Consider the following 25779-nt stretch of genomic DNA (forward strand, 5'->3'; position numbering starts at 1 on the left):
TTTTCAAAACGAGAAGAGATTAATCAATCAGATAGCGATATTGAAGAAATAAGCGTTGACGAAACGATAGGGATGACAGAAAGAGATGAGAAAAAAATCCGTGGAAAAGGAAAAATTTCGAAGCAAAATATTACAAGTACGAAATCTCGGGAATTAACTGAGCCAATAAAAAAGGTAAAATCTCATAGGGTTGAGAAATTTGACGAAAATACAGTGGTTCCTCAATTTGACGTAGGAGAATTAGTTTATTTGAAAAAAATGTCGGCGAAACAGGGTATATCAAAAAAGTTAATGGAACCTTGGGTAGGACCTTGTAGGATCGTGGAATTGCTTGGTCCGATGACCTATAGAATTAGGAAATGTGGGGGTAGAGAGGAACAAGTCGTTCATGTAGATAGGTTAGAATCGTATACCGCGAGAAATCGAGAGTTTGAGATAGATATAGAAGAATCCGACGGTTCGGAGAAATTAGATACGGACGGTAGCGAGACTGAATCTGATGATGAACGGACTGAGATACGAAAATTTTCGCCGATGAGGATGATTATGAGGTTGAATCGAGCGCAATTTGAAAATGAGGAAATAGAGGAGGAGGAAATCCCTCTACGTAGATCGACTAGAGTACGTCGCCCACCGGATCGATGGGGTTGGGATTAATAGATAACGGTACATACAGATAAATCCATTGTAATATAGATTATTCATATTTTGGTAAATTTTCGACATTTTGGATAAGTAATGGAAATTTTGGTGTTTTTTTAAAAGGTTTGACGAATTATGGAAAATTTGTTTTTTTTTTGGAGATTTTTGATAATTGCGTAAAATGATTGATAATTGATAATATTGGTAAAATTTGTTTAATTTTATTTCAGATGAAGGAACTTGGGAAGTATAGCGAAGTGAAATCAGAATAATTTTTTTTTTGGGATTTATGATTGTTTGATTCTCAAAATAGCTGATGAGACATATAAGTAATTTGGGTATTATAAAATTTTTTTTTAAGGAATCAATTTATGGAATCAAGATACTTAAGGAGTAATGATGATAGTTTTTTTTGAGTAGGTTTTGGAATTCCAATAAAAGTTTTGTGTGAGGAAACATTAGTGGTTTTTTTTTCATTTTGGGATTTTATTGAGATGATTCTGAATACGAATATTTTGAGTTTAGGAAAAAGTTGACTCCAGGAAAAATGAATAAGGACTTTTTTAGTTTTGACAGTGAAAGGCTTGAAAAAACAATGAAGTAGATAAATAGTTTGATTTTGAACACAAAGAAAGAGGGAGAATAGGCATTTCGGATTATAACTACAGTTTAAGTTTTTGGGAAACATTGTACCAAAATTATTCTAGAATTATGTGGAACTCAGGATATTTAGTAACAACTAGTAGAAGTGAGGTATATAGAGAGTTGCCAATTTTACGTTGATTTATTTTGTTTTTGAATTCCATTTTTATAAATGGTGAAGAGTTAATAAATTGTAGGTTAGGTGTAGTGTAAGCTGTTCGGAAGATAAGATAATTTTTTTTTTGCAATTTTTGGATGATATAAAACCGAGTTTGCTTTCAATTTCGAAATTTTGACGGGTAACGTGGGACACAGGTCCCTCAGGGAATTGAGTCGACCCTGCCCAACGTGAGATTCTAGTGGCTCCTTCTTCCAAGGAAGTCACTACCGGATATAGGGTCCCCATTTTGGGATATGGATGTCTCATTTTTGATGTTTTTTTATTATTATGTTATGTTTCAGAAAAAAAAAAAGGAATTTTATATAGTTTTATTTGGAAATCAGAATAGATAATTTGAGATAATATAAAGGAGACATTCAACCCAAGGGTTTGACAGTAAAATATATGGAATATTTTTTTTCTTTTTTTTTTGGTAAATTCAATGAACGTTTATGGTGGTTATGTTCATATAATTAGTTGGTTTGAGATTTTTTCAAATTTTTTTTCGATTGATTATGAAATTTTAAGGGATAAAATGATATTTAGTTAGAGCGAAATAATGCACAGATTTTTTTTATTTTGTAATATTTTATGGAAAATTGCAAATTCAAGAGTCTACAACGAAAGATGGAAGTAACTTCAGGAGGATCTATGGATCGAATCTGAGTTAACGGAATAACCTTACTTCCAATTATGTGTGTTGATGTCCAAAAGTGAAATGCTATCATGACGTCAGACAATACAGATCAATGTGGATTATAACTGAATATTACCTGAGAAGTGACGATCACCTTTTCGATAAACTGGTTAGAGAGTTGATCAATCAATGAGCTTTAGAGAAAAGCTGAGAAGAAGACGAGGAAGAAGATATGTTGACTGAAGAAGATTATATTATGGAGGAAGAAGAAGATGGGATTACGATGGAACTGAGGATGAAGAGGATACTCAGAGAATCCTGAATCTTGAAACCAAGATGTAATGGTTGAGGTATGCTAGTGGTTTAGCAGTACAGTAGACGTCGTTGGACGACGAGTATGTTTAATTTGGGAGAAATGGCTCCCTCACTGAAAGTCGACTATTCATGAATGGACTTTGGTATTCAACGTTGTATTTCGTATGATTGAATGTGGCCTTGGAATTATATGACCGACAGTCCTTATATGAAAGTTTGTATGGAAAAATAAGGCTAGCCAGTCTATGAAGTGTAAGTCCTATGAGAGAAGTGAATCGTCATCAAGCAGAAGAAGAGCAGATTACCAGAACTATGATGGATGTCGAAGTGAAAGGTTATTTCCGTGACGAAGATGAGATCCATGGAAGAAATATAGTACCATTCCACCAGACATACCTGAGTAAGCAGTATAATGGAACCAGAAAGTGCCGCGATAGTGAAATTTTGAAATCCCGAAAAGTGAACAAACTCCATGCTGGAGTTAGTGAAGTGCATAAGAGAAAAATATTTCGAATTGATTTGATTGTTTTTGATTTTTTTTTGTTTTATTACATATTAGGATTTGGATTTTATCTTTTTCATTTTATTTGAGTAAATAATATTTGATATGAATTATTGAATAATGTCGGAAAACATACCACCATAGACTTTAAGACCTTAGGGTAGGTAGAGATGATATAGTTTCTCTTTAAGGTTAGCTTTTGAAAAGTTTGGTTAATAGGTTTTTGTTTTATTTTGTATCTGTTAGTAAGCAGTTTGATATTGGATAATGATGAGTTTTCAGTTTAAGAATGAAAAATTTAAATTACTTTGAGCCAGTATCATTTTGATATAGGAGTTACAGTTATTGTGATTATTGGAGAGGAAGGACTATTAAATTGATAAGGATGAGAGTGAGGGAAAAGTTATGGCATCCGATGCCACAACTTTTTCGGATAAGGGTGTGATGTAGTAAAGCGGATATTTGAAAATTATCGAAATTATGAGAAATTATTATGCAGAGAGAATATACGTTAAATTCAAAAGAGTGATCGCGACTTGTTTAGACTGATCTTATCTTAGCATAAGGATGTTTTATTTTCCAATCAATGCTTTTCTTAGTAACCGTCTCACGGCGTTGGTGAAATCGATATATTTTTTACGGATAAGAAAAATAATAATAATCTTGACTTATCTGAGTTCGATACATGCGAAAAAACCGTCAGGGTCTTTCTCAGATGACGCAGCAAAAAGGTCTTAGGCGGAGTTGAAGTATGTTTCTTGCTGAGATCGACGGAAAAATTTAGTTTGAAGTAGAGGTAAGGACTCTTATTGAAAAAAGATGAAAAATGTTCTAACCAATGATCTAATTGACATGGTATCATGAGGAGTAGTTAGGGCGGTCTTAGAAAAGTATGATGTTAGGATTTTTTGTGGAGGTCAAAAGAGTTAGTCAGTATCGCTTAGGGTCTCTTAGTAAGAACGGTTAAATTAGGTCAGAAGTAGAAAATTAGGAATTTTTTTGGGATAAAGTTAGAATTTGTTTTTTTAGAATCTCTTTGGAATAAATTAGGTCAGATCGGAGTTCGCGGATCGGAAGTGAAGTGTTATATAAGGAATTACACGTTTCGAGTGAACAGTTTGAAAAAATTAAAGCTAGGTTTAGGCAGGGCCTAAAATACTTACCTAGCATCGTGGGATAAGGGCAAGTCTTTTGGCTATTTACTTTTGGTTTATTTGTTGATGTTTGAATGTTTTTTTTTTCAATGAAAATAGTTTATTTAAGTAGTCCCGATTCTCCCAAATTCAAAGTTGGTATATTGTTTTGTTTGTTTGAATAACAGATTATTTGAGACATTTTTTGTTTTATAAAATTTTGGCCGTTGAGTCAACATTTCAAGGGATATTGTAACTTTGGTTATTCTTATTTTTCTTTATTATATTTAATTTGAAATTTAAATCGATTTTCATTGACCCAATAAACTAATCCAGTCCCTAGAGAAGAAAATTTAACTAATAAGACCTGTCCATTGAAGCGACAGGCCGGACTACGTATAAAATCTTTTGTGAATTTACATAATTATTTATTCTCCGAGATCTCTGGAAAGCCGCTCTTCCAGGGGTTAAAAGAACATCTCAACCGGAGATAAGTGAACGATTGGTCAACATTCTCTGACCAACCCGTTCATGACAGTATCTCTCGTAAATCAAATTCTTTTAAGGTTCACAATATTTCTTGAATTTGTCTATAACATCTGCTAATTTCGCTGAACTTCTTAGCTTGAATGTATTATAGATTTCAATACCCTCGTCGCCAATTAAATGCAAAAGTATCGCAACTTTTACACTTTCATCCTCTTCTTTGTCTTTTCCTGATGCTTTCATGTACAGGTTAAATTTTTGTATCCACGTGGACCAATTCTTTGAAATGTTCCCAGAAAAATTCTCGTCGATGAGCACAATTTATCTAGATAAGAAAATTTCCGTCCGACAAGGAAGTGACTGACAGGGAAAACTCAAAATATCTCGAAAACTGAATGGGCACAAAATTTTTTTTATAATGAAAAAATTGGCATAAAATGGGCACAAAATACCCAAATAAAAAAATTTGAAAATTTCCGTGTATGAGTCACAGCGTCAAGTTGGTGACTCACGGGAAAAACTCGAAATATCTCGAAAACCGAATGGGCCAAAAATTTTTTTTATACGGCAAAAATTGGCACAAAATATCCAAATAAAAAAATTTGAAAATTTTCATATATGAGTCACAGCGTCAAGTTGGTGACTCACGGGAAAAACTCGAAATATCTCGAAAACCGAATGCACACAGAATTTTTTTTATACGGCAAAAATTGGCACAAAATACCCAAAACAATTTGATATCAAAATTCTGGGAGTGGATCACCAACTTGACGCACCTCTTGGTAAGGTGATAGAAGTTCTCTCTTTTCCAGATACCACTGAAGACGGCCATGTATCAGTTTCTCGAGCAGTTTTCCCAAACAACTAGTAAGGCTTACAGGTCTGTAGCTCGAGGGACTCAATGGGTCTTTTCCAGCCTTCAGGATGGGGACAATCACCGCTTCTTTCCATTTATTAGGGTAAGAACAGTTATTCCATAGTTTGTTATATAGTTCCAATAATATTTCTTTCATTGCAGGATTCACATTCTTCACCATCTCATTGGAAATTTCATCAAATCCGGGTGCAGTATTTTTGAAGGAACTCAATGACTGTTCTAACTCCATCATAGAGAATGGCTGATTATATTCTAGCAATTCCGTTGTTTCGAAATCGAGGGGCAGCTCCATTTCCAGCCTATTTTCAAGAAAGGTGGTGTTATAGTTGCTTGAACTACTAGTATTTTCGAAATGATCGGCAAAAATATCTGCTATTTCAGTGGGTTCTTGAAACATATCCCCTTGTACTTTAAAGCATGTCAATGGGTTGGACCTATTTTTTCCAGATATAGACTTTATTTTCTTCCACACATTCCCTACGGATTCATGTGATGTTATGGATGACACGTATTGGTTCCAGCTATGTCTCTTACTTTCGAGGATTTTTCTTTTACATTCGGCTCGTGCTTTCTTGAAAAATATTGAATTTTCTGTTTTGTGGTGCTTCCTGAAACGATTTAGAGCAGACTTCTTTTGTTTTATCGCAGCGCTCACCTCGCGATTCCACCACGGTACTACATGTTTTAATGGTATATCTTTGGTTCTCGGTATACTCATCTCAGCTGCATGTTTTGCTTTCGTTACAGATGCTACATCAACATTTCCCGGAGGTGTCAATGTATTTCTAAATTTTTGCCAATTGGCTTTCTCATGAATCCATCTTCATGGAGAAGATCGAATTCTCTGTGCTTTATCGGTTTCCACAATTATCGGAAAATGATCACTGTTGTATAGATCATCATCTACAGTCCAAGTTACTCTGGTGGCTAGGCTGCTCGATGAAATTGTTAGGTCTATTGCCGAAAAAGTGTTGCTGATTGTGTTCATGTGTGTTTGTTTTCCTGTATTAAGCAGGGTTAGATCATCTCTATCTAACCAGTTCTCAGTGATTCTGCCTCTTCGATCGGTTTTAATTGGTCCCCACAGTATGTTGTGTGCATTGAAGTCTCCCATAATCATCTTTGGGGAGGGTAACTGCTCAAGCAGCTCATCAATTTCTCCAATTGTCCAACTTCCATCCGGTAGATATATGCTGCATACTGTTATTTTGTATGGGACAAGGATTTCTACCGCAACGGCCTGTAGTTCAGTGTCAATATTTAGTACATTGTAGTGGACATCATTTCTCAGGAATATAGCTACGCCCCCAGATGCATTTTGGTTCGAGGTAAAATCATTCCTTTCAATATTATAATTTTTCAGGGAGTATGACTGAGCTGGTTTCATATGTGTTTCTTGAAGGCAAATGCACATAGGGTTGTACTCTTGAAGAAGAATCTTGATATCAGAGTATATTTTGATACAGCCTCTACAATTTCATTGGATTATGTCATTGTTTGTGTACATCTTGCAAGACAATTATAATAATAGAGTATCGATGAGTACATGTATAAATAAACCGATAAATGAATGAATAAATAAATAGATAAATAAATAAATAAATAATAATAATAATAACAATAATAATTTTATTCGCCATTAAAAGATAACATTATAGTATATTACATGGCACGTCAAAACTCATTTAAATATACATATAGAAGGAAAAACGAATACACAGCAGTATATTATATAAAACAAGCTATAACACTCAACAAGAAAGACAAACAAACATCTGTCAGAACGAATGATCAAGAAATTCCTGAAGGGTGTAGAAAGTATTCTCCAGAAGGACTTTTTTTATTTCTGCGCAAAACCTCCGATGATCCAGTTCCCTAAGCCGATCGGGTATCTTATTATAGAGTCTCAAACACCAACAATTTACAGCGGTCTGAGTAGTCTTCATTCGGTGGTATCCTACTATGAAGTCCTCTCTACGCCTAGTTTCGTAGGAATGAACGTCACAATTACGTTGAAACCGTGTTTTATTACCATGTGAGTATTTGAGGCAAGCCAAGATGAACACAGCCGCCACGGTAAGTATGCCCTGCTCCTTGAAAAGACCTCGACAGCTAGTAGTGCCTGATACTCCGCATATAATTCTTATTGCTTTTTTCTGTTTGAGGAGCACCTGTTTCAACCCAGAGCTATACCCCCAGATGAGGATCCCGTAAGTAGCGACAGAATGGAAGTTCGAGTAGTAGGTAAGTTTGCAAACTTCCTTCGTAGAGATAGCCCTCATACGCCTCATACTATATAGAGCCGTCGATAATTTCTTTGTCAGGATCAATATATGGTTATTCCAACTTAGATCGTTCGCAAAAGTTATACCCAATAGTTTAAGGTCTCCCTTTTCTTGCCTGTTCATATCAAACTTCAGGCTCTGCATCTTCTCAGCATTCAGTTTAAGGCCGTTGACATCAAACCATCTATCAGCTTGGAGCATCGTTTCATGGTTCAGTTGGTCTAGATCCTCATAATTTCGGGCCAAGTTTATGATGGTTGTGTCATCAGCATATATAAATGATCTATGACATGAAACGTTAGCAGGCAGGTCGTTCACGTACAACAAAAAGAGCACCGGTCCCAGTATAGATCCCTGTGGGACTCCCACATCAACGTTTCTCTTATCAGAGTTCCTACCTTGCCACTTTACTATCTGTATTCGGTCACTGAGATAAGAATCAATGATTTTATATGCAATACCTCTTATTCCATAATATTCGAGTTTGCTCATCAAGATTTCTTTTATGACACAGTCGAATGCCTTGCTCAAATCCAAAGCTAGAACTTCTGGATGTAGATGTTGGTCCAGTGCTTCTGATATGCTCTCTATAAGCTCTATTGCAGCAGTTATAGTGGATCTGTTCGACCTAAAGCCATGTTGGGAATTATTAAGGATAAGATGTTTGTCCAAAAAGGAAACCAGTCGAACTTCAATGATTGTTTCTAGAACCTTGGAGATGATAGGCAATACCGAAATTGGGCGGAAATTTCCACAATCATTGATGTCGTCCCTTTTATGTACCGGAACCACTTTCGCCACTTTGAGTTTCCGCGGAAATTTACCCTGCTCAATGCAGGAATTAAAAATGTCACAAAGTGTGCCAGCAATCATCGGGTAAATCTGCTTGAAGACCTTAGTATTCAAGCCATAAATGTCCACCGATTGTTTGTTCTTGAGATTCCCAACTATTTCACTGATCTCCTCCACAGTGACCGGTCTGATATACATTGAGTGAGGAGTAATCTGCGAATTGCATCTATACTTTTCTAGCATTGTCAATGCCTGTTCTTCTGAGGGAGAGCACTTTGATACAATCATGTTGCCAATGCTTGTAAAAAATGAATTTAGCTCATCCGCTCTTGAGGAGCTGTCAGTTTCCACATTTACCGTTTTTTGGCTGGTTTCATTTCTAATGAGTTTCCAAACAGCAACTGTTTTGTTATCTGCCTCTGCAATATACTTTGCATTCAAATTTTTCTTTATGCTTGTGTAACTTTCTCTAAGGTGTTTCTTCAGCACCACCAATAGATCCCAGGATGCTTTATTTTTCTTCACTTCATAGATAGTTTGTGCAGCCTCTACCGCCTTCTTCAGACTGGAGTTTTCAAATTTTTTAAAATGTTTCTTCTTGTATGTTGAGGTTCTGGTGTAGATTAAAGGAAACGAAATATTGAAAGCCTTTTGGAAGCTTGAATGGAAATTGTCATAGTATTCTTCCGCGCTTTCATGCCTCAGTCCTTCCCAGTCGATACTTGACAGTTCATTCTGAAATTTTAAAATATTTTCAGGTGTGATATCGTGTTTGATTTCTCTATTTATTTTTGTTTCAGGTCTGGATATATCGAGAAGCAGAAACTGAGCCCGATGATCTGATATATTTGGTTCAATGGTATGAGATATGTAGCCGGAATTCTCAACATTAATGAAGATGTTATCAATGCATGTTTGCGTTAGCCTAGATATACGACTTGGTTCATTGAACACGTGAGACAGGCCATATGAACCCATCAAGTTCATCAGCTCAACCACATGCCGATGTTCGACCAGAAAATCAACATTGAAGTCGCCAGCCACACAAACCTGGCCAGACTGTAGCTGGAAAATCTTCTCTAGTCCACTCTCCAATTGGGCCAGGAATTCACTGAAATCACCATTTGGTGGTCTTTACACAACCATTATAATCATATTTAACTTCGGCACTCTTAGAGCACTCATTTCGATATGTTTTTCAACAGACAATGATTTGACACCAGTAATCATCTCAGACTGAATTTCCTCCCTCAGAAAAATGGCGCATCCACCACTTCTACCCCGACATCTGGAAAAACTGTCCGCGACAGTGTAGTTTGTTAAATTTATTCTTTGTAAGATCTCATCAGTGCTCCAATGCTCAGTGACACATGCGATATCAATTTTATTCTCATTCAAGAAACTTGAAAATGCGTCAATTTTATTATTAATTGATTGTAAATTCAGGTTAGAAATTTTTAACTTATTTTTGTTACTGATCTTTTTAATTTTGGAAATCTCCTGATCTGTGGCCTCTTTGCGAACGAAAAAATACAAAACGCTTGACAATGATATTTGCTGGTCAATTTTCTTCTCTGTACAGTTCGTCCAGCATATCCAGATCTGCACTTACCTTGAATGAACAGCTATTTGCCGAGTCACGCACAGGCAGCGCTTCAGCCGTGAATTTTCTAGTTGGAAACTTGTTTTCTAAATGCTTGATAACTGCTTCGCTAGTTGTGCCTAGTCTCGCACGTCCCACATAGATCCACGCCTTTTTCGGATAACTGGCCAAGGGGGATGTTGTATCGGTACCCTTAATAATTTTTGTACCCGCCATGCTACTTTTGACCTTTTTGGCCGGCTCAGACACAGTTGTGCTCCTCTTCACTTCCTTTTTCGGAACCTCATCTACCGGTAGTGTCGCTTCTACTGAATTTCCAGCACCAGCGGCAACACTGTAGAGTCTCTTGCTTTTGTTTACATTCAGGACTGATTCCTGCAGCTCAATTATTGTTCTCTGGTGTTCATTTATGTTCAGTAAATCATTTGTTCTTAGCTTAGCTGAGTCCAGTTTAGTTTTAAGGATCTCAATTTCACTCTTCAGCTTAATTACCTGGATGTTATTTTCTAGGTTAGGTTGGTCTGTATCAGCTGTTACGTCGAATAAACCCTCTTCAGACTGTGAATTTATATGTTTCTGAAGGTTCTCACTTATTATAACACCTTCTGGGACACGTTTGTTAATAATGATTTCTATTAACTTATTTTTATTCAATTTGTTAAGTTCACTAAGATAATCGTCGTGGCTCGCCATGTTGCCAAAAAATGAACGATTACATATTAAAATAAATAAATGATTACATATTGAAATGAATAGATTAGTATAAATAAAATTAGAGTAAGTAACGTATCTATAAATGTATAAAATGTCAGTAAAAGTGTATTCCTGTAAATTCCACCTTATCAGGTGGCTGATTCTTTCGTTGTCTGCCTTTTGGCAGAAGTTTACTTTTTTTCAATTTCCTCTCTGATTTTTGTGAAAGCTGACTCGAGTCAGATTCATCAGCATCGTCTCCTTAAGGTGATCTCTGATCTCCTTTCCGTTTGCTGTATTGTTTCGATATATCTATCTTGAGTGGAGTTAGCTGTGGTAGCATGGATCGTAATTGCCGAAATGGTTCATTAGGTTTTTCTGATTGAATTATAATACCCTCATCAATTTTTTCTGATGATTCTTCACTTTGAGAGATATTGAGAGGTTTGAGATAGCGTTCAACAATAGATTTCACTGTATTAATCAATTCAGGTATAATTTTTGATGAGAGATCATTTTCTTTCAGATATTTGGTCTGGGTCATTTGAGCATAAGAGACTCCTGTGGAAGGGGTTCTAGCTGTAGCTTTCTTTCGGGCTTCGAAGTATGGTATATTCTCGAGGGTTTTTATCTCTTGTATGGACTTTTCGAAAATGTAAGTTGGACATCTCTTGTCAGTACTCAAATGTTCCCCTTCGCAATTAGGGCACTTGAACGGTTTACTTCAAACTATTATTTCAGGGTGTTTCGGTTTACCACATATACAAATTTCGATGTTTGTACATTTCGAAGCTACATGGCCAAACTTTTGACATCTGAAGCACTTCATAGGTGAAGGGATATATGTACGTACTTCGACTCTTTTATATATAGCAATGTCTATTTTCTTCGGAAGATTAGGTGAATTGAAAGTCAGAATATGTCCGGGAGTATCAACTAATATTCCGTTCTTTTTCGTTTTGAGTCTTCTGATATCAATAACTCCTTGATTTTCCAGGCCTTCTTTGATTTCTTCTATTGTACAGTTGAGTAGATCGCGGCAGTATATAACACCTTTACTTTGATTCAACTGGGTGTGTGGAGTAACTTCAACATCGAATTCTCCAAATTTCTCAATTTTCGATAACAATAACGATTGGTTTTTGGAAATAGTCTCTATTAGAAGTCCCACATTCATTTTCCTAACACTATTAACTTCGCCAGTTAAACCATATAATATTTTTTCAATTTTGAATGGACTGACTCCTGAGAAGTCAGTACCATCTTTTCTCTTGATGACCAGATACCGGGGGCTCCCCACCGTCATCTGGTTCATCCCTTTCCCAGCAGTAGCTGTACCGGGGGTGGCGCTGCCATTTCCACCACTTACCCGAGGTTGCTGAGGCTCTACTATGGGTTGCCCAGCACCGCAACTTCCCATAGAGTCTGTTTTACCTCGACTGACCAACGAGGTTTCCGAGGCTATCCCCTGCGACATAAATCCTCATTTTTGTCCCTTTATCGCAGGGACCACACGCTTCTTTAGGTGAAGTAACCAGCTGGGGCCCCAGGCTTGCCACACCCGTATCTGTCATCAACTGACCCCCTGGGGGCACATAGTTAATCTGATTGATTCGATTTGTAAAAGTGTTGAACATTATAATGAAAGGAATTAGCGGTAAGTAATCCGTGAAATCTTTCTCTCCAAAAAAGTCATGAAACTTATTGAAAGGCCGATTTCATCTTGAAAATTAAACGAAAGCTAATGTTTTCCTAGAGGTTAATCCATCTGCTGTTTCAAAATTCAAAACACCAAAAGAACTAATTTTCAAATAAAATGCCTCACACTTGTGCAGCCTTCATTTGTACAGCGAGATTAGAAAAAACACCAAAAGTTGAAATTTCATTCGTAAGTATATATATCTTCCAATACCTTCTGACATTCATACGTAAAGGACATATTTATTCACGGTTTTCTAAAGGATGACAAATTGAGCGAACAGTGGATGAAAGCTGAGGAAGAATTGATTTCAAACCATCTTTCTCGTCGAAAATATGCAGCAACCGTTTTCATCAACACGATTTCTTTATTAATATTCATGGTACAAAAACTCTGAAAAAAGATGTTATTCCTTCAGTTTTCAGTTTCTCGAGTTATATGCCTGAGATATTAAATTATGGGGAAAAATGTCTTGAAGATAATATAGAAATTACATTGATATTTTATTTTTTATGGATGTGAAATATCTATTTATTTTCGGTCCCTTATTTTATTCATTCATATAAACAATTATTGCAAAAGAAATCGAACAGGACCATAGCCAGAGACAAAACAGCCAGAGATGGGGCAACCATAGCCGTAACAACCAGAGACGGTACAACTGTTTATAATATCAAAAACCTCTGCTGCTGCCATGGAAGATTTTCTCCACCAGATTAAATACTAATATTCGAAATACTAGAAATTAGAAACCTGTGAATGAGGATTTCTAAGAATGGAACACTGGACGAAGTAATATCTGAGAGAAACATCCAAAGAAAACCAATAATCTCAATGTTAAATAGGATAATATCGATTAAAAACATAAATGTGAATAATGAGAAAATAATTTACTCAATAGTAAGGAGCATAATAACATACAGCTGTGAAGTGGACAGCAGCTGGAAAATCTGAGAGAGACATGATACCAAATGATACAATAAGACATAGAATGGAAATAAGACATGATATTATTGATCTTAAGAACACAACAGTTGGTTTAGTACAGACAAGTCCATAAATACTTGTGATACTATGTGAGATTCAAACAATAATAATGAAAGTTTGAATTCAAGAAAAACCAAATTTAAAGCTCAAATAGTTTGAAATTTTCAGTTTTTTAGATTGCCATACTGAATGAGGAACATATTCTGTGCAGTGGCTTAAAAATTCATCTTCAGATAAGTTCATTCACAGAAAGGCTGAAAATGGGTATCTTGAATTTATTGTTATTCAGTTGAAAATTACTTTTTTTTCCAAACGTACAATAACAACGTCTTTTCTCGACTGACAGGATCATCGAAAAGTTCTACTTTTCCTCTGTCGGAGGGAAATAGTTATTTATTATACGAGGGAAAAAAGTATTAGATTTTAGCTCGAGGTTATGTTGTCTCCCGACGCGAAGCGGAGAGAGACAACATTTAATAGTGAATGAACATATTATTACAATATATTAAAGTCAGAATGTTATCGATATGAAATTTGAATTTTTAAACTAGTGAGCTGCAATTAGACCTGCGTTGCTAAGAAAAACTTCGAAGTAATCAAATATCTGTCAATTTAATTCTGTGATTTAATTCAAAAATTGCGAACTCAGTAATACTTGTTTAGTAGTTATTTTGTTGAATAATATAAAGTTAAAAATTGTCTGATTCCGAGTTCTCTCTTGACTCCACCGGAGTTGATAGAAGCAGCGCAAGTAGAGTCACGAAAATTATTGCCAGCTTCTTTCTCGGAGACAGTGTTATTGGCTTATTTTTCGGAACTGGCACAACAACAAAAGCCATCAACAGTGTGGTCGAATTATTCAAAGATTAAAAGTTTGTTACGATCCAATGATAATGTAGACATTTCAAAATATTTCAAACTAATTATATTTCTGAAACGAAATGGGAAAGGTTACACGCCCAAGAAAGCTGCGATTTTCACGTGTACACAAATTAGTGATTTTTTAAATAACTCTCTCTGCTCGCCGAAGGGGCTCCGCCCCTTGGACCCCGTCACTATGCCGGTAGATCCTTCACTGGGTATCCCTCTAGAAAATAAAAGATTTTTTTTGGAAACCTTGTATCGTTAGCTGATTTAAGACTATTCACTCGGTATACTATGCTGATACTAGGGTGGAATTCTTCATGATTTTTCTCCTAGAACATACCGTTTCGCCCTTGCTCACATGAAAATATTTGATGCAAATAACTTTCCATGACGACAAATCAAGGGCGGTCCTAGCCTTAAAGTTTGAGGGGGTTCGCCGTTATGGGCTTCGCCGAATTTTTCTATGGGACCAAATCCCAGATTACACCGATGTCAAGCCTAACCTCTCAAACATATTTATATTTAGATATTCATATGAATATTTATATAAGGCGTATAACTTTGCTTCCGCCGTTTTGCAATAGATATCTGTAACGGTAAGTGGTAGTAGAAATAAATATATCGTAGATGTCATACAATAAGTTAAGGGTATTTGTGAACATAACCCCATCGACATGGTAGTCGATTTGTGTCTGCATTATAAAGTTATTCACGATTAACCATGTTAGCTTACGAGCCAAATTCTCGTCATTTGCGGGAGGTTTTAATTTTCTACTGAAATATGAAGAAATCTGCTGCTGAGGTTCATCGAATGCTTTCAAATACCTATAGTGAGACCAATATTGGTGAAAGAACGTACCAAGAGTGGTTTCAACGTTTCAAGAATGGTGATTTTGATGTCGAAGACCAGCATCGCGGTGGAAGAGAGAAGGTTTTTGAAGATGCAGAATTGGAGGCAATAATTGATCAAGACTCATGTCAAACGCAACAATAATTGGCAGGATCAATAGGAGTGACACTAAAAGCCATTTCAAAACGCCTGAAAGTCATAGGAATGATTCAGAAACAAGGAAATTGGGTGCGGTACGAGTTGAAGCCGCGAGGTGTTTGAATGACTTTTATTTGCTTGTGAACAGCTGCTTGAATGGGTTCACTACGAAAATCCCAAGCGCATAAAATCATGAGGATATCCCGACCATGCTTCTACATCGACAGCCAAACCGAATATTCACGGTTCTAAGGTTATGCTCAGTATTTGGTGGGACCAGCTCGGCGTAGTGTATTATGACTGAAAGAATCACAGGCGATCGGTATCGAACGCAATTATTGCGTTTGTGCCGAGCATTGAAAGACAAACCGCCGCAATACAACGAGAGAGAAGATGAATTGATTTTACTGCACGACAATGCTCGACCCTATGTTACGAAATTAATCAAGATATACTTGGAAACGTTGAAATAGGAATTCCTACCCCACCCGACGTATTCTCCAGACGTTGCTCTCTCGGACTATCACTTGTTTCGATCAATAGCACACGGCCTAGCTGACCAACACTTCCGATCTTATGAAGAAGTAAAAACTTGGATCGATTCGTGGATCGCTTCAAAAGATGACCATTTTTTTCAATTCGTACGCTGTCCGAAAGATGGGAGAAAGTAGTTACCAGCGATGGGCAATACTTTGAATTATTAATGTATAACCAGTTTTTTACAATAAAGCCTCGAATTTCGCAAAAAAAGTTGTACCCTTTTGTATTTGTTGTATTATAATTTATAATATCATTATTTACTTATCAGGGTTTTAACCATTCAGGTAGAAATAAAAAAAAAATGGATTGTTTGATATGAAAGAAGAGAAGACAACTGGCAACTACAACACAAAATCTAATTTGGTCTTTAAAACTTTGAACCCTTTGAAAACCTTGTAATCACAGCGTCCTCGTCAACATCAATGTCCCTATGAATGTTCAGGAGGACAAAATACTCCATAAAAATGGAAGCAAACTACTAAATATGTCGTTTTCCACTGAATCTTATCATCTGAATCTTATCATCTGAATCTTATTATTCTCCTCTATGATAGAAAAACTTTATTCAAATCAACAGAATTTTCTTACACCAAAATATCACAGCGATATATCTCGATATTTCACTCTTAAATATTCCGATACATTTCGATAGTGCCAGAAAATATCGATACAATATATATCGATAGTTTCCTGATCTTTGCCCATCCCTAGTGTGGATTTACTGCAGTCAGTAACCGTAACGATTTCATCATAATCATAGATAAAGATTTTTCTATGATCATAACTGTCAGTCAGACGCATGTCATGCTTTTTAAAATTTTGTTGAAATATAAATCGTATATTGTATTCTTAATAATGAATAAAAAAATAACCGATATCAACCAAATTCTCAGATCTCATTTCTCCAGAAATGGCAATTTCTTTCTTTGAAGAATTTGGGAGAAATGAATAATCAAAATGTGAGCGTTATTATCAGTCACGAAGGTTTGTAGAAAAATTTCAGAGAATATTGAATGATAATATAATCCCAACATTCAGATTTCAAAGTAGCACATTTCTTCTTTATAGAGACATGTATGATTCATAAGTCCAAATTTAATTAATGATTGGGTGGGAAAAATTGACAAAAAAAGTTTGTTTGTTAGTCAAGTTGTAATCCTTTTTATGGTTTCTTTTTTGTTTATTTAATAGATGCAATACACAATTATTAGCACATTTTTCTCTGAATTTCAACTTTGAAAGAAAATTTGTCATTTTATGTCTTGCCGATCAAAATATTAATATCCTTGTAAGTCAATTCAAAATGAATAATAGATATATTTCGAGGGCTATCATTCCATTGGATATTTACTTGTTTGCCCTGAAATGAAGTTACAATTGAATCAATAATTGAAATAAAGAAACTGCATTCAATGTTCATTAACTGAGTCCCACCTGAAATATGGTAATATTATTTGGGGTTGTGCTTATAAAAGCACATTAAGAAAACTGGAAGTGACCCAAAATGCTGTTTTGAAAATTATATTTAAAAAACCCAACAGATTTCCAACCGATGAATTATAAAACTGCCTTCAAATATTGAATATTAGAAATATATATATTCATTCAACTCTTAATTAGTTGAATAAGTTCAGTTGCCCTATTAATGACGCAGACAGAAATTACAGCACCAGATCTGCTAGAGAGAAAAACATCAATGTTCCATTCAAGTCCGCAAACATCACTCAAAGATTTGTCACCTACTATGGACCAACATTTTTTAATAAATTGCCTCCTGACTTGAAGAAGGATTTTAATAATATAAGAAGGTTTAAATTTGAAACAAAACAATTCTTATTATCGAATCCGAACTATTTTAATTCCTTAATTACGAAAAAAAAAAAGTTTAATTATGTGTCTGCTTCTTTCCTGCCTCTTCCACCTATATTACTCTAGCGCCATACATAAATGGAGGAGGAGATCTGCACACAAGGTTGTACCTATGAAAAGACCTACAGTGAAATTTTTGTTTTAGGAATATTCAGTACAGCTATAATAAACTGAAAAGAGGCAGAATGAATATCATCATATCATAAAGAATTTAGGGAAAGCTAAAATATGTTTAGGGATGAATCTCACAAGAAATTATGAAAAAGGTATAATAGTATAGTCATTGTTTATATTCTTCAAATATGTATTGCAATAATTCAACATGTCTGATTGTAAACATATGAAAACTCCTTTGAAAACTAAATTGAAATTTGATTCAACAAAAGAGAGTTGTAAATATGAACCATATAAGAAATTAATAGGTTTATTAAGGTCTTTAGCAATATTAACTAGTCCTGATATAGCATACTCTGTTAATCTCTTGAGTCAATTTAATAATTATGTCATTATTGAACACTGGAAAAGTGCAAAACTCATTTCAAGACGCAAGTAAAAAAATTTTTACTTCAGTCAACAGGACCTGTGTTTGAAATGACTGCCTCGGTACTAAAATTGTATCAGCCAATACTATTGACCAATGTTAGTGGGTTCGATAACTACACTGATTTGATTTTTTTCGAATGTTAACTTTGGATTTGAATCAATTTATAATTTAATTTTCACCAAAATTAAAAGCAATGAATAAATCAGTAGGATAGCATTTTCGAACTGGCCATAGAGCACCTATTCCTATAACTATTAAAATATTGGAAACTTTAATGAACAAATAGGTAGGTATATACATTTTCATTAAAGTTTAATCATTCTTTCATGACATGGAAAGTTTTAATAAATAGTTACTTTTTAAAATATTTATACCTACATTGAATTGCTGGAAAATTGATACCAATTTCGAAAGTAACAGCCATGTTAAAATTTGTCATATACTGAATGATCCTTCAAATTTTATTTCTGTCGTAACATTTTGACCAGTATTTCAAGTGAATAATTTGAACTGATTTTATATATGTATATCTTCGCCATCCATGAATAATTTGATTGTTTAACAAAAAAATGGAGTATGAAAGATTTCACAACGATTTGATTTATTCATTATAAATTCAGCGCTGCACTCAAATTCTTCAAAAACGGATAGGTCACTTATATTTTTGCATTCTTCTGTCGTAAAAGTGTATTTTTTAGATATTCAAAACATACATAGAAATTTTTGAATGTCATCTGAATAACTTGGCTCTCTTTTCCAGTAATAAAGCCAATTGTGAATTATCTATAAGGAGTTTTTCTATGTGTTTAATACTGTTTCATAGTAGCACAACTTTTACCCCAATCCAAGACTGAATTGACTGGGTGATTCATGTTTATTTAAAGTTTACAATTTACGAATATCGGTATTCCTATTGAGGATCAGATGAAGCTTGTGTTCTCTTTTGTAGTTCCATCTTCTGTCGCAATAGATTCAAATTCTCACGAATGAGAATGTAGTTTTAGAGTTTGTGGAAAATAAACCAAAAATTCCTGAAATGAATTAACATTCATCCAATTGAATCAATAATACAAACCCTTCAAACGAACCTGAACTGAGGAAAATGCATTCGATGATATCAATGTTCATTTCCAAATTTTGACAAATATCTAGCGAATTTTTGATTCGCCGAAGAATATGCATTTTATCTGTCGGCATTTATTCAAATATTAAATAACAATTTTGGAAACTGCAAACTTTCTCAAGAACTTTCATATATCAAAAGGGAATATTTATTATTTACATGACACTGACAGTCAAATTGTCCACAGATACCACAGAAATATGGGACTTGAAATGTCAAAAAAATCCTAAACACCCCATATACTTAAAAACCGCGAGGAGAATCGAAGGTTTTGGATTTTTCCTGGGATCTCGAGATGATTTTGAGGGGGGTCTTATTCTTGTCATTTTTGCTCTAGATGGTCCCGTTTGGGCTGTGATTTTACGTTTAAAATTTGCCGAACTGTCACAAGCGTGTTTATATATGTTAGATGCACCCGATTAAGTTTTTTGAATGGCCAAGGTTGTTGTTGTATTTGGGATTGCAGGAGCTTGTCGAATTTTTGAAATCAGCCAGGTAACATTAGATGATATTGAAGATTCGGGAAATTTATTAATTGTGAAACTGAAGCAAACAAAGTATGATGTAAACAGGAGATTTGTAGTTACTGAAGAATATATTAAATGTTACCGAATGTACATAGCCCTTCGTCCAGCAGCAGCAAAAGATCGCCGCCTGTTTTATGCATATCGCAATGGAAAATGTATCAATCAGGTTGTGGGTAAAAATCAGTTTTATAAGGCACCTGAAACAGTAGCTAATGTTCTTCAACTTGAAAATGCTAACTCATATACAGGTCATTCATTTCGAAGATCGTCTGCTACACTTTTAGTTGAAACAGGGGGAGACTTGATGACACTAAAGAAACATGGTTGGAAATCATCAACGGTCGCTGAAGGGTATGTTGATGAATCGGTGACACACAGAACAGAAATTGCAAATAAGGTGTTCAGAACGTGTGGCAGATCTGAAATAATACCCGATTTGTGACCAGGTACATCAACAGCAGTTGTGTCCATGTCATAGAAAGATATTATTTCAACACAAGAAAATTCGTCTGTTGTACCGAATAGTTCAAGGAACATGTCATTCACGCAATGCACATTTTATAATTGTACTTTTGATATCAAGGAAATGTAATTAATGTTCAATAAAATATATATATTTGAACTTTGTGTGTTCCGGATTGGACCGCGTCTAATATTTTGTCGTGTCCGACGTTTCGGCTCCGATTTTGGAGCCATTTTCAAGAACCGTTGACTTTACGCCGGGGTCTCAATCTTCCTACTCCCCAGGTATCATCAACAAGAGTATTCTCGTAGGTGTGGTTATCTTCCGTCCCTCGAGGCAATCCGGAACACACAAAGTTCAAATATTTCCTACCGCGGAAACCTATCCGAACATATATATAAATATATATATATATATATATAAATGACATCATATATATATTTACACATGTAAATATATATATATATATATATATATTTAATGTTCAAGATAATGATCGTTGAAAATGATAATATATACTATATAAGGGATATCGATCAGCAATTAACGAGATATATTTACTCTTTATTCATGTAAAGCCTAGCTTTCGAAGCTTATTTTGCTTCTTCCTCAGGGCAACTGTAAAATACAACAAAACACATCATCAACAATAAAACAAAAAACAGAGTACAACAACTTACTGAATGCGAGGTTAATCTCTAAGTCTAAGAAATGTACAAAATCAGACACAAGCATCAAACAGGGTAATATCAAATGATTATCAATTAAGAAACGCAATATCATAATACGCAATAAACAAAGTTAGGTTAAATGTCATTCATCAACTGGACCATCGAAAAATGGTCTGTTAGAAAATTCTATGAGATATGCATATATTGGACTTAATCTTTGCGTGTCCGTTTTTTTGTTAATTTTACTTTTTTGAGTTTGTATGTGGATCATTTCTAGTATACATCTTTTTTTATAATTTACATTTACATCTAGAATTTTTACGTTATTAAAATCGACACTGTGTGAGTACTTATTAGCATGAACAGATAATGCACATCTCAGGTTATTTGTTCTAATATCACTTTTATGTAAGTTCATGCGATTTCTAAGCCACTGAGAGGTTTGACCTACGTAGGTTTCATGACAGTCAGTACATTCCAGTTCGTACACCACATTCGATTTTATTTCTTTTGGTATAGGGTCCTTCAGTTTTGAATATAAATTTGCCACTTTCCTTTTGCACTGTGCTACTATTTTCACTTTTTTATTATAATCTTTAAAACAATTCTTAATTTTGTAGGTAAGGTAAGGGATGTTAGGGATGCTTCTATATTTCACAACTTCTGTTTCTCCCACCATATCAGGTTGTGTTTGACTTTCAGTCGAAGGCAACATTGAAGTAGAATATAGAAGTTTTTTCAACATTGTTTTAGGATAGGCATTCTCAACTAAAAGATCAAACAGTATTTTCATGCTTCCATCTCTGAATGTTGGATCACAGATTTTATAAATCCTGTTTTTTTGTTCTTTAATGAAATTTAATTTTATGCTCATTGGATGGTCAGATAAAAAATGTATATATAAAATGATAAAAAATGCATTTATAAAAAAATATGTAGACGACCTAATAATATCCCTACCATCAACGGGAACTGAGGAGATATTGCAAGTTTTCAACAGCTTCGACCCTAAATTAAAGTTCACGATTGAAACAGAAGATTGTTACAACTCTGTTCCGTTCTTAGATACCAAGGTATGCCGAGTGGATAATAAAGTAAAATTAAATTGGTATAGAAAGACGACTTCTGCAGGAAAGTTTATACATTTTTTATCTGACCATCCAATGAGCATAAAATTAAATTTCATTAAAGAACAAAAAAACAGGATTTATAAAATCTGTGATCCAACATTCAGAGATGGAAGCATGAAAATACTGTTTGATCTTTTAGTTGAGAATGCCTATCCTAAAACAATGTTGAAAAAACTTCTATATTCTACTTCAATGTTGCCTTCGACTGAAAGTCAAACACAACCTGATATGGTGGGAGAAACAGAAGTTGTGAAATATAGAAGCATCCCTAACATCCCTTACCTTACCTACAAAATTAAGAATTGTTTTAAAGATTATAATAAAAAAGTGAAAATAGTAGCACAGTGCAAAAGGAAAGTGGCAAATTTATATTCAAAACTGAAGGACCCTATACCAAAAGAAATAAAATCGAATGTGGTGTACGAACTGGAATGTACTGACTGTCATGAAACCTACGTAGGTCAAACCTCTCAGTGGCTTAGAAATCGCATGAACTTACATAAAAGTGATATTAGAACAAATAACCTGAGATGTGCATTATCTGTTCATGCTAATAAGTACTCACACAGTGTCGATTTTAATAACGTAAAAATTCTAGATGTAAATGTAAATTATAAAAAAAGATGTATACTAGAAATGATCCACATACAAACTCAAAAAAGTAAAATTAACAAAAAAACGGACACGCAAAGATTAAGTCCAATATATGCATATCTCATAGAATTTTCTAACAGACCATTTTTCGATGGTCCAGTTGATGAATGACATTTAACCTAACTTTGTTTATTGCGTATTATGATATTGCGTTTCTTAATTGATAATCATTTGATATTACCCTGTTTGATGCTTGTGTCTGATTTTGTACATTTCTTAGACTTAGAGATTAACCTCGCATTCAGTAAGTTGTTGTACTCTGTTTTTTGTTTTATTGTTGATGATGTGTTTTGTTGTATTTTACAGTTGCCCTGAGGAAGAAGCAAAATAAGCTTCGAAAGCTAGGCTTTACATGAATAAAGAGTAAATATATCTCGTTAATTGCTGATCGATATCCCTTATATAGTATATATTATATATATATATATATATATATATATATATATATATATATATATATATATATATATATATATATATATATATCCCTCAAAATCACTTGCTTTTGGGCTTGACTAATCAAGTAAGTATCAAGTTGCAGCCTCTTTGTATTTTCCAGCATGTGGGCCTCCACCAAGCCGTTCACCGATATTATGAGTGGCACTATAGATGTCTTTCTGAGGTCTATATATATATATATATATATATATATATATATATATATATATATATATATATATATATATATATATCCTAGTAGCACAGCTTACCCTTGGCCTACTGGCCCGGGTAAACTGGGAAATAACCCCACGAAAGTGTGAAGCAAAAAAAAAAAAAAAAAAAATAAAAAAAAAAAAAAATATATATATATTGTCATGGAATGGTATTATCAACTTATAAAATCAATGAGAATACATTACCAGACTCTATCTTTCGGAAACTACAGCAAGTTCATCAAATAGATAATAAAATTTAACTTGATATGATCCAATAACTTTAAAGAAAGTAGAGTAACTTTATTCATTTAATCCATTCACTTGCACATTATAGAAGTAGCATAAATCCAATATTTCTAAAGTTCTATATCAATTTTCATTTGAAACATCTCAGGATCTGAAAAAAAAAGGAAAATATTAATAAAATTCGAGTTCAATTTGATAAAATCAACAAAAGATATTCAACTCAATTATCAGGAACCATTTATATATCATGTAAATAATGTTAAAAGAGTCAAAAGACTGAATATTCGATTTTCATTCATAATGAAAAAAAATAATCATTTATTTTATATTTCCTATGTTAATTTTCATGAAATAGCTTATGATCTAGTGAATTACATCTAGAAGTAATCTCATAAAGGTAATATTAGCCAAAATTCCTAATAAAATTGTAAATAATGGATAGGGATAGGATATCGAATGATAAATCAGGGATTCCAAAGTAATTAATGTCTCAAACATACAAAAATGTATATAATTCTTTAGATTATAGTATAATTTAAAAATATGTAATTGATTTTAGGAGCTATAGATAGAGTTCTTTGAATATTAGGCCAAAGAAAGTGAATATTAGAAAAATTTCCAAATTGTATATAGAATATATACTTATAATCGACCGAATGCAACATATGTGGTATCAAAAGATGGGGAAAAAATTAAGAAATTAACTAGATCAAGATTGAAGAAGGAAAACTTACCTCAAAAGAGAAAATTGCGAAAGCATCATTTTTGGAAATTTTTTTGACATCCAAGGCAATGTTGATTTCAAGAAAAAATTAAAAAACTATATATCTTGTAAGCCAGTCTTTATTGGGAATGGAATCTTAACCCTACCCTCGATATACATTTTCAAATGCTTGCTATACGCAAAGGAAAATGAAGACAAATGGATGAAATTATCAAGTCATCATAATTATGAAACTAGAAATACACAAATTTTTCTATTACCTAAACATAGGACCTATAAATTTGAATGCTCTCCATTGTACCGGAGTATTATGTTATACAATCATTTGCCACCAACAGTGAAGTCTTTGAATTTAGAATTGTTCAAAAAAGAAATCAAGAACCTCCTCTCAAAAAAAGGTTTCTATTCTGTAAATGAGTATTTATGTGACTCCTTAGTTGTTTAGTTTTCTTATTGTGACCTGTCCTATACACCATGCAGTGTCTTAAAGGATTAAATAAAATTATTATTATTATTATTATTATTATAAAGCCCAGCCGAATGACAGCGAGTCAGTCAGTAAAAAACCATTGTTGAGAGCACATCACCTGAATCAAGAAACAAACCTGAAACAATTGATAAACGAAAGGATTTATTTACGAAAATTGCAAGATACCAAAATTGTCAAACACGTACCTGAAAAATCATTGTGAGAAGAAGTGGAAAAATATTTAATCAATTTCAAGAAGGAAGTTCGTTGGTTTTGAGAAAGAGTTGAAGCAGTGAAGCAATATTAAATGGAAAATGGTTCCAAAACAAATCAACTGAATTGATACAAATTGAGGTTATAATCTGGGTTCGAAGTTATAAGCACAGAGGACGAAGTTAGGAGCACATAGAACAAGGATGAAATAGATGAAGATTTAGGTACGTAAATATAAGATTAGTTTAATATAAATTTAGTTATTAGATAAGAATTTTTTTTATAGTTAGTGAATTTCGAAAATATCAATTAAATTTTCAAACAAAATTAAATTTGAATTGAACCCTCCTGAGATATAGAGTCGGCACAAAATTATAAAAATATAGTTTTAAAATTTTTTGTTATTGGATCAAATCATTCAAAATTTAATTTGAATCAACAACAAAATGATCGCAGCTTGAAAATACGATCCATTACTATATATATATATATATATATATATATATATATATATATATATATATATATATATATATACAGGGTGTTTCATCATAAACTGGACAAACATATATATTCGTGTAGAGGACATCGGGAGAATCATTTTTGCCTTATACAATATATCCCGTTTTCGACGCATGAGCG

The 25779-nt window shown here is 34.0% G+C and overlaps 1 protein-coding gene and 2 long non-coding RNA genes across 3 annotated transcripts; 1 reads left to right on the forward strand and 2 right to left on the reverse strand.

The window, feature by feature from the left end:
- Positions 1 to 11491: 11491 nt before the first annotated feature.
- LOC123680844 lies at positions 11492 to 12244 on the reverse strand. Its single transcript, XM_045618960.1, has one exon. It carries the CDS (start codon positions 12242 to 12244, stop codon positions 11492 to 11494), a length of 753 nt encoding a protein of 250 aa, XP_045474916.1.
- An 8666-nt stretch (positions 12245 to 20910) lies between these two features.
- LOC123680392 lies at positions 20911 to 21823 on the reverse strand. Its single transcript, XR_006747512.1, has 2 exons — positions 21055 to 21823; positions 20911 to 20992 (listed from the first exon to the last, which is right to left on the reverse strand). It is a non-coding gene; the product is annotated as an uncharacterized LOC123680392 (long non-coding RNA).
- Positions 21824 to 21969: 146 nt separating this feature from the next.
- Positions 21970 to 23217, forward strand: LOC123680284. Its single transcript, XR_006747496.1, has 2 exons — positions 21970 to 23073; positions 23136 to 23217. It is a non-coding gene; the product is annotated as an uncharacterized LOC123680284 (long non-coding RNA).
- The last annotated feature ends 2562 nt before the right edge of the window (positions 23218 to 25779 follow it).

The sequence above is a fragment of the Harmonia axyridis genome, chromosome 5 (genome assembly GCF_914767665.1).
Source record: "Harmonia axyridis chromosome 5, icHarAxyr1.1, whole genome shotgun sequence".
Lineage (NCBI taxonomy): Eukaryota > Metazoa > Arthropoda > Insecta > Coleoptera > Coccinellidae > Harmonia > Harmonia axyridis.

Excerpts from the sequence above, each read along its gene's own strand:
- LOC123680844 (XM_045618960.1), bottom strand. The coding sequence starts at position 12,244 with ATGTCGCAGGGGATAGCCTCGGAAACCTCGTTGGTCAGTCGAGGTAAA.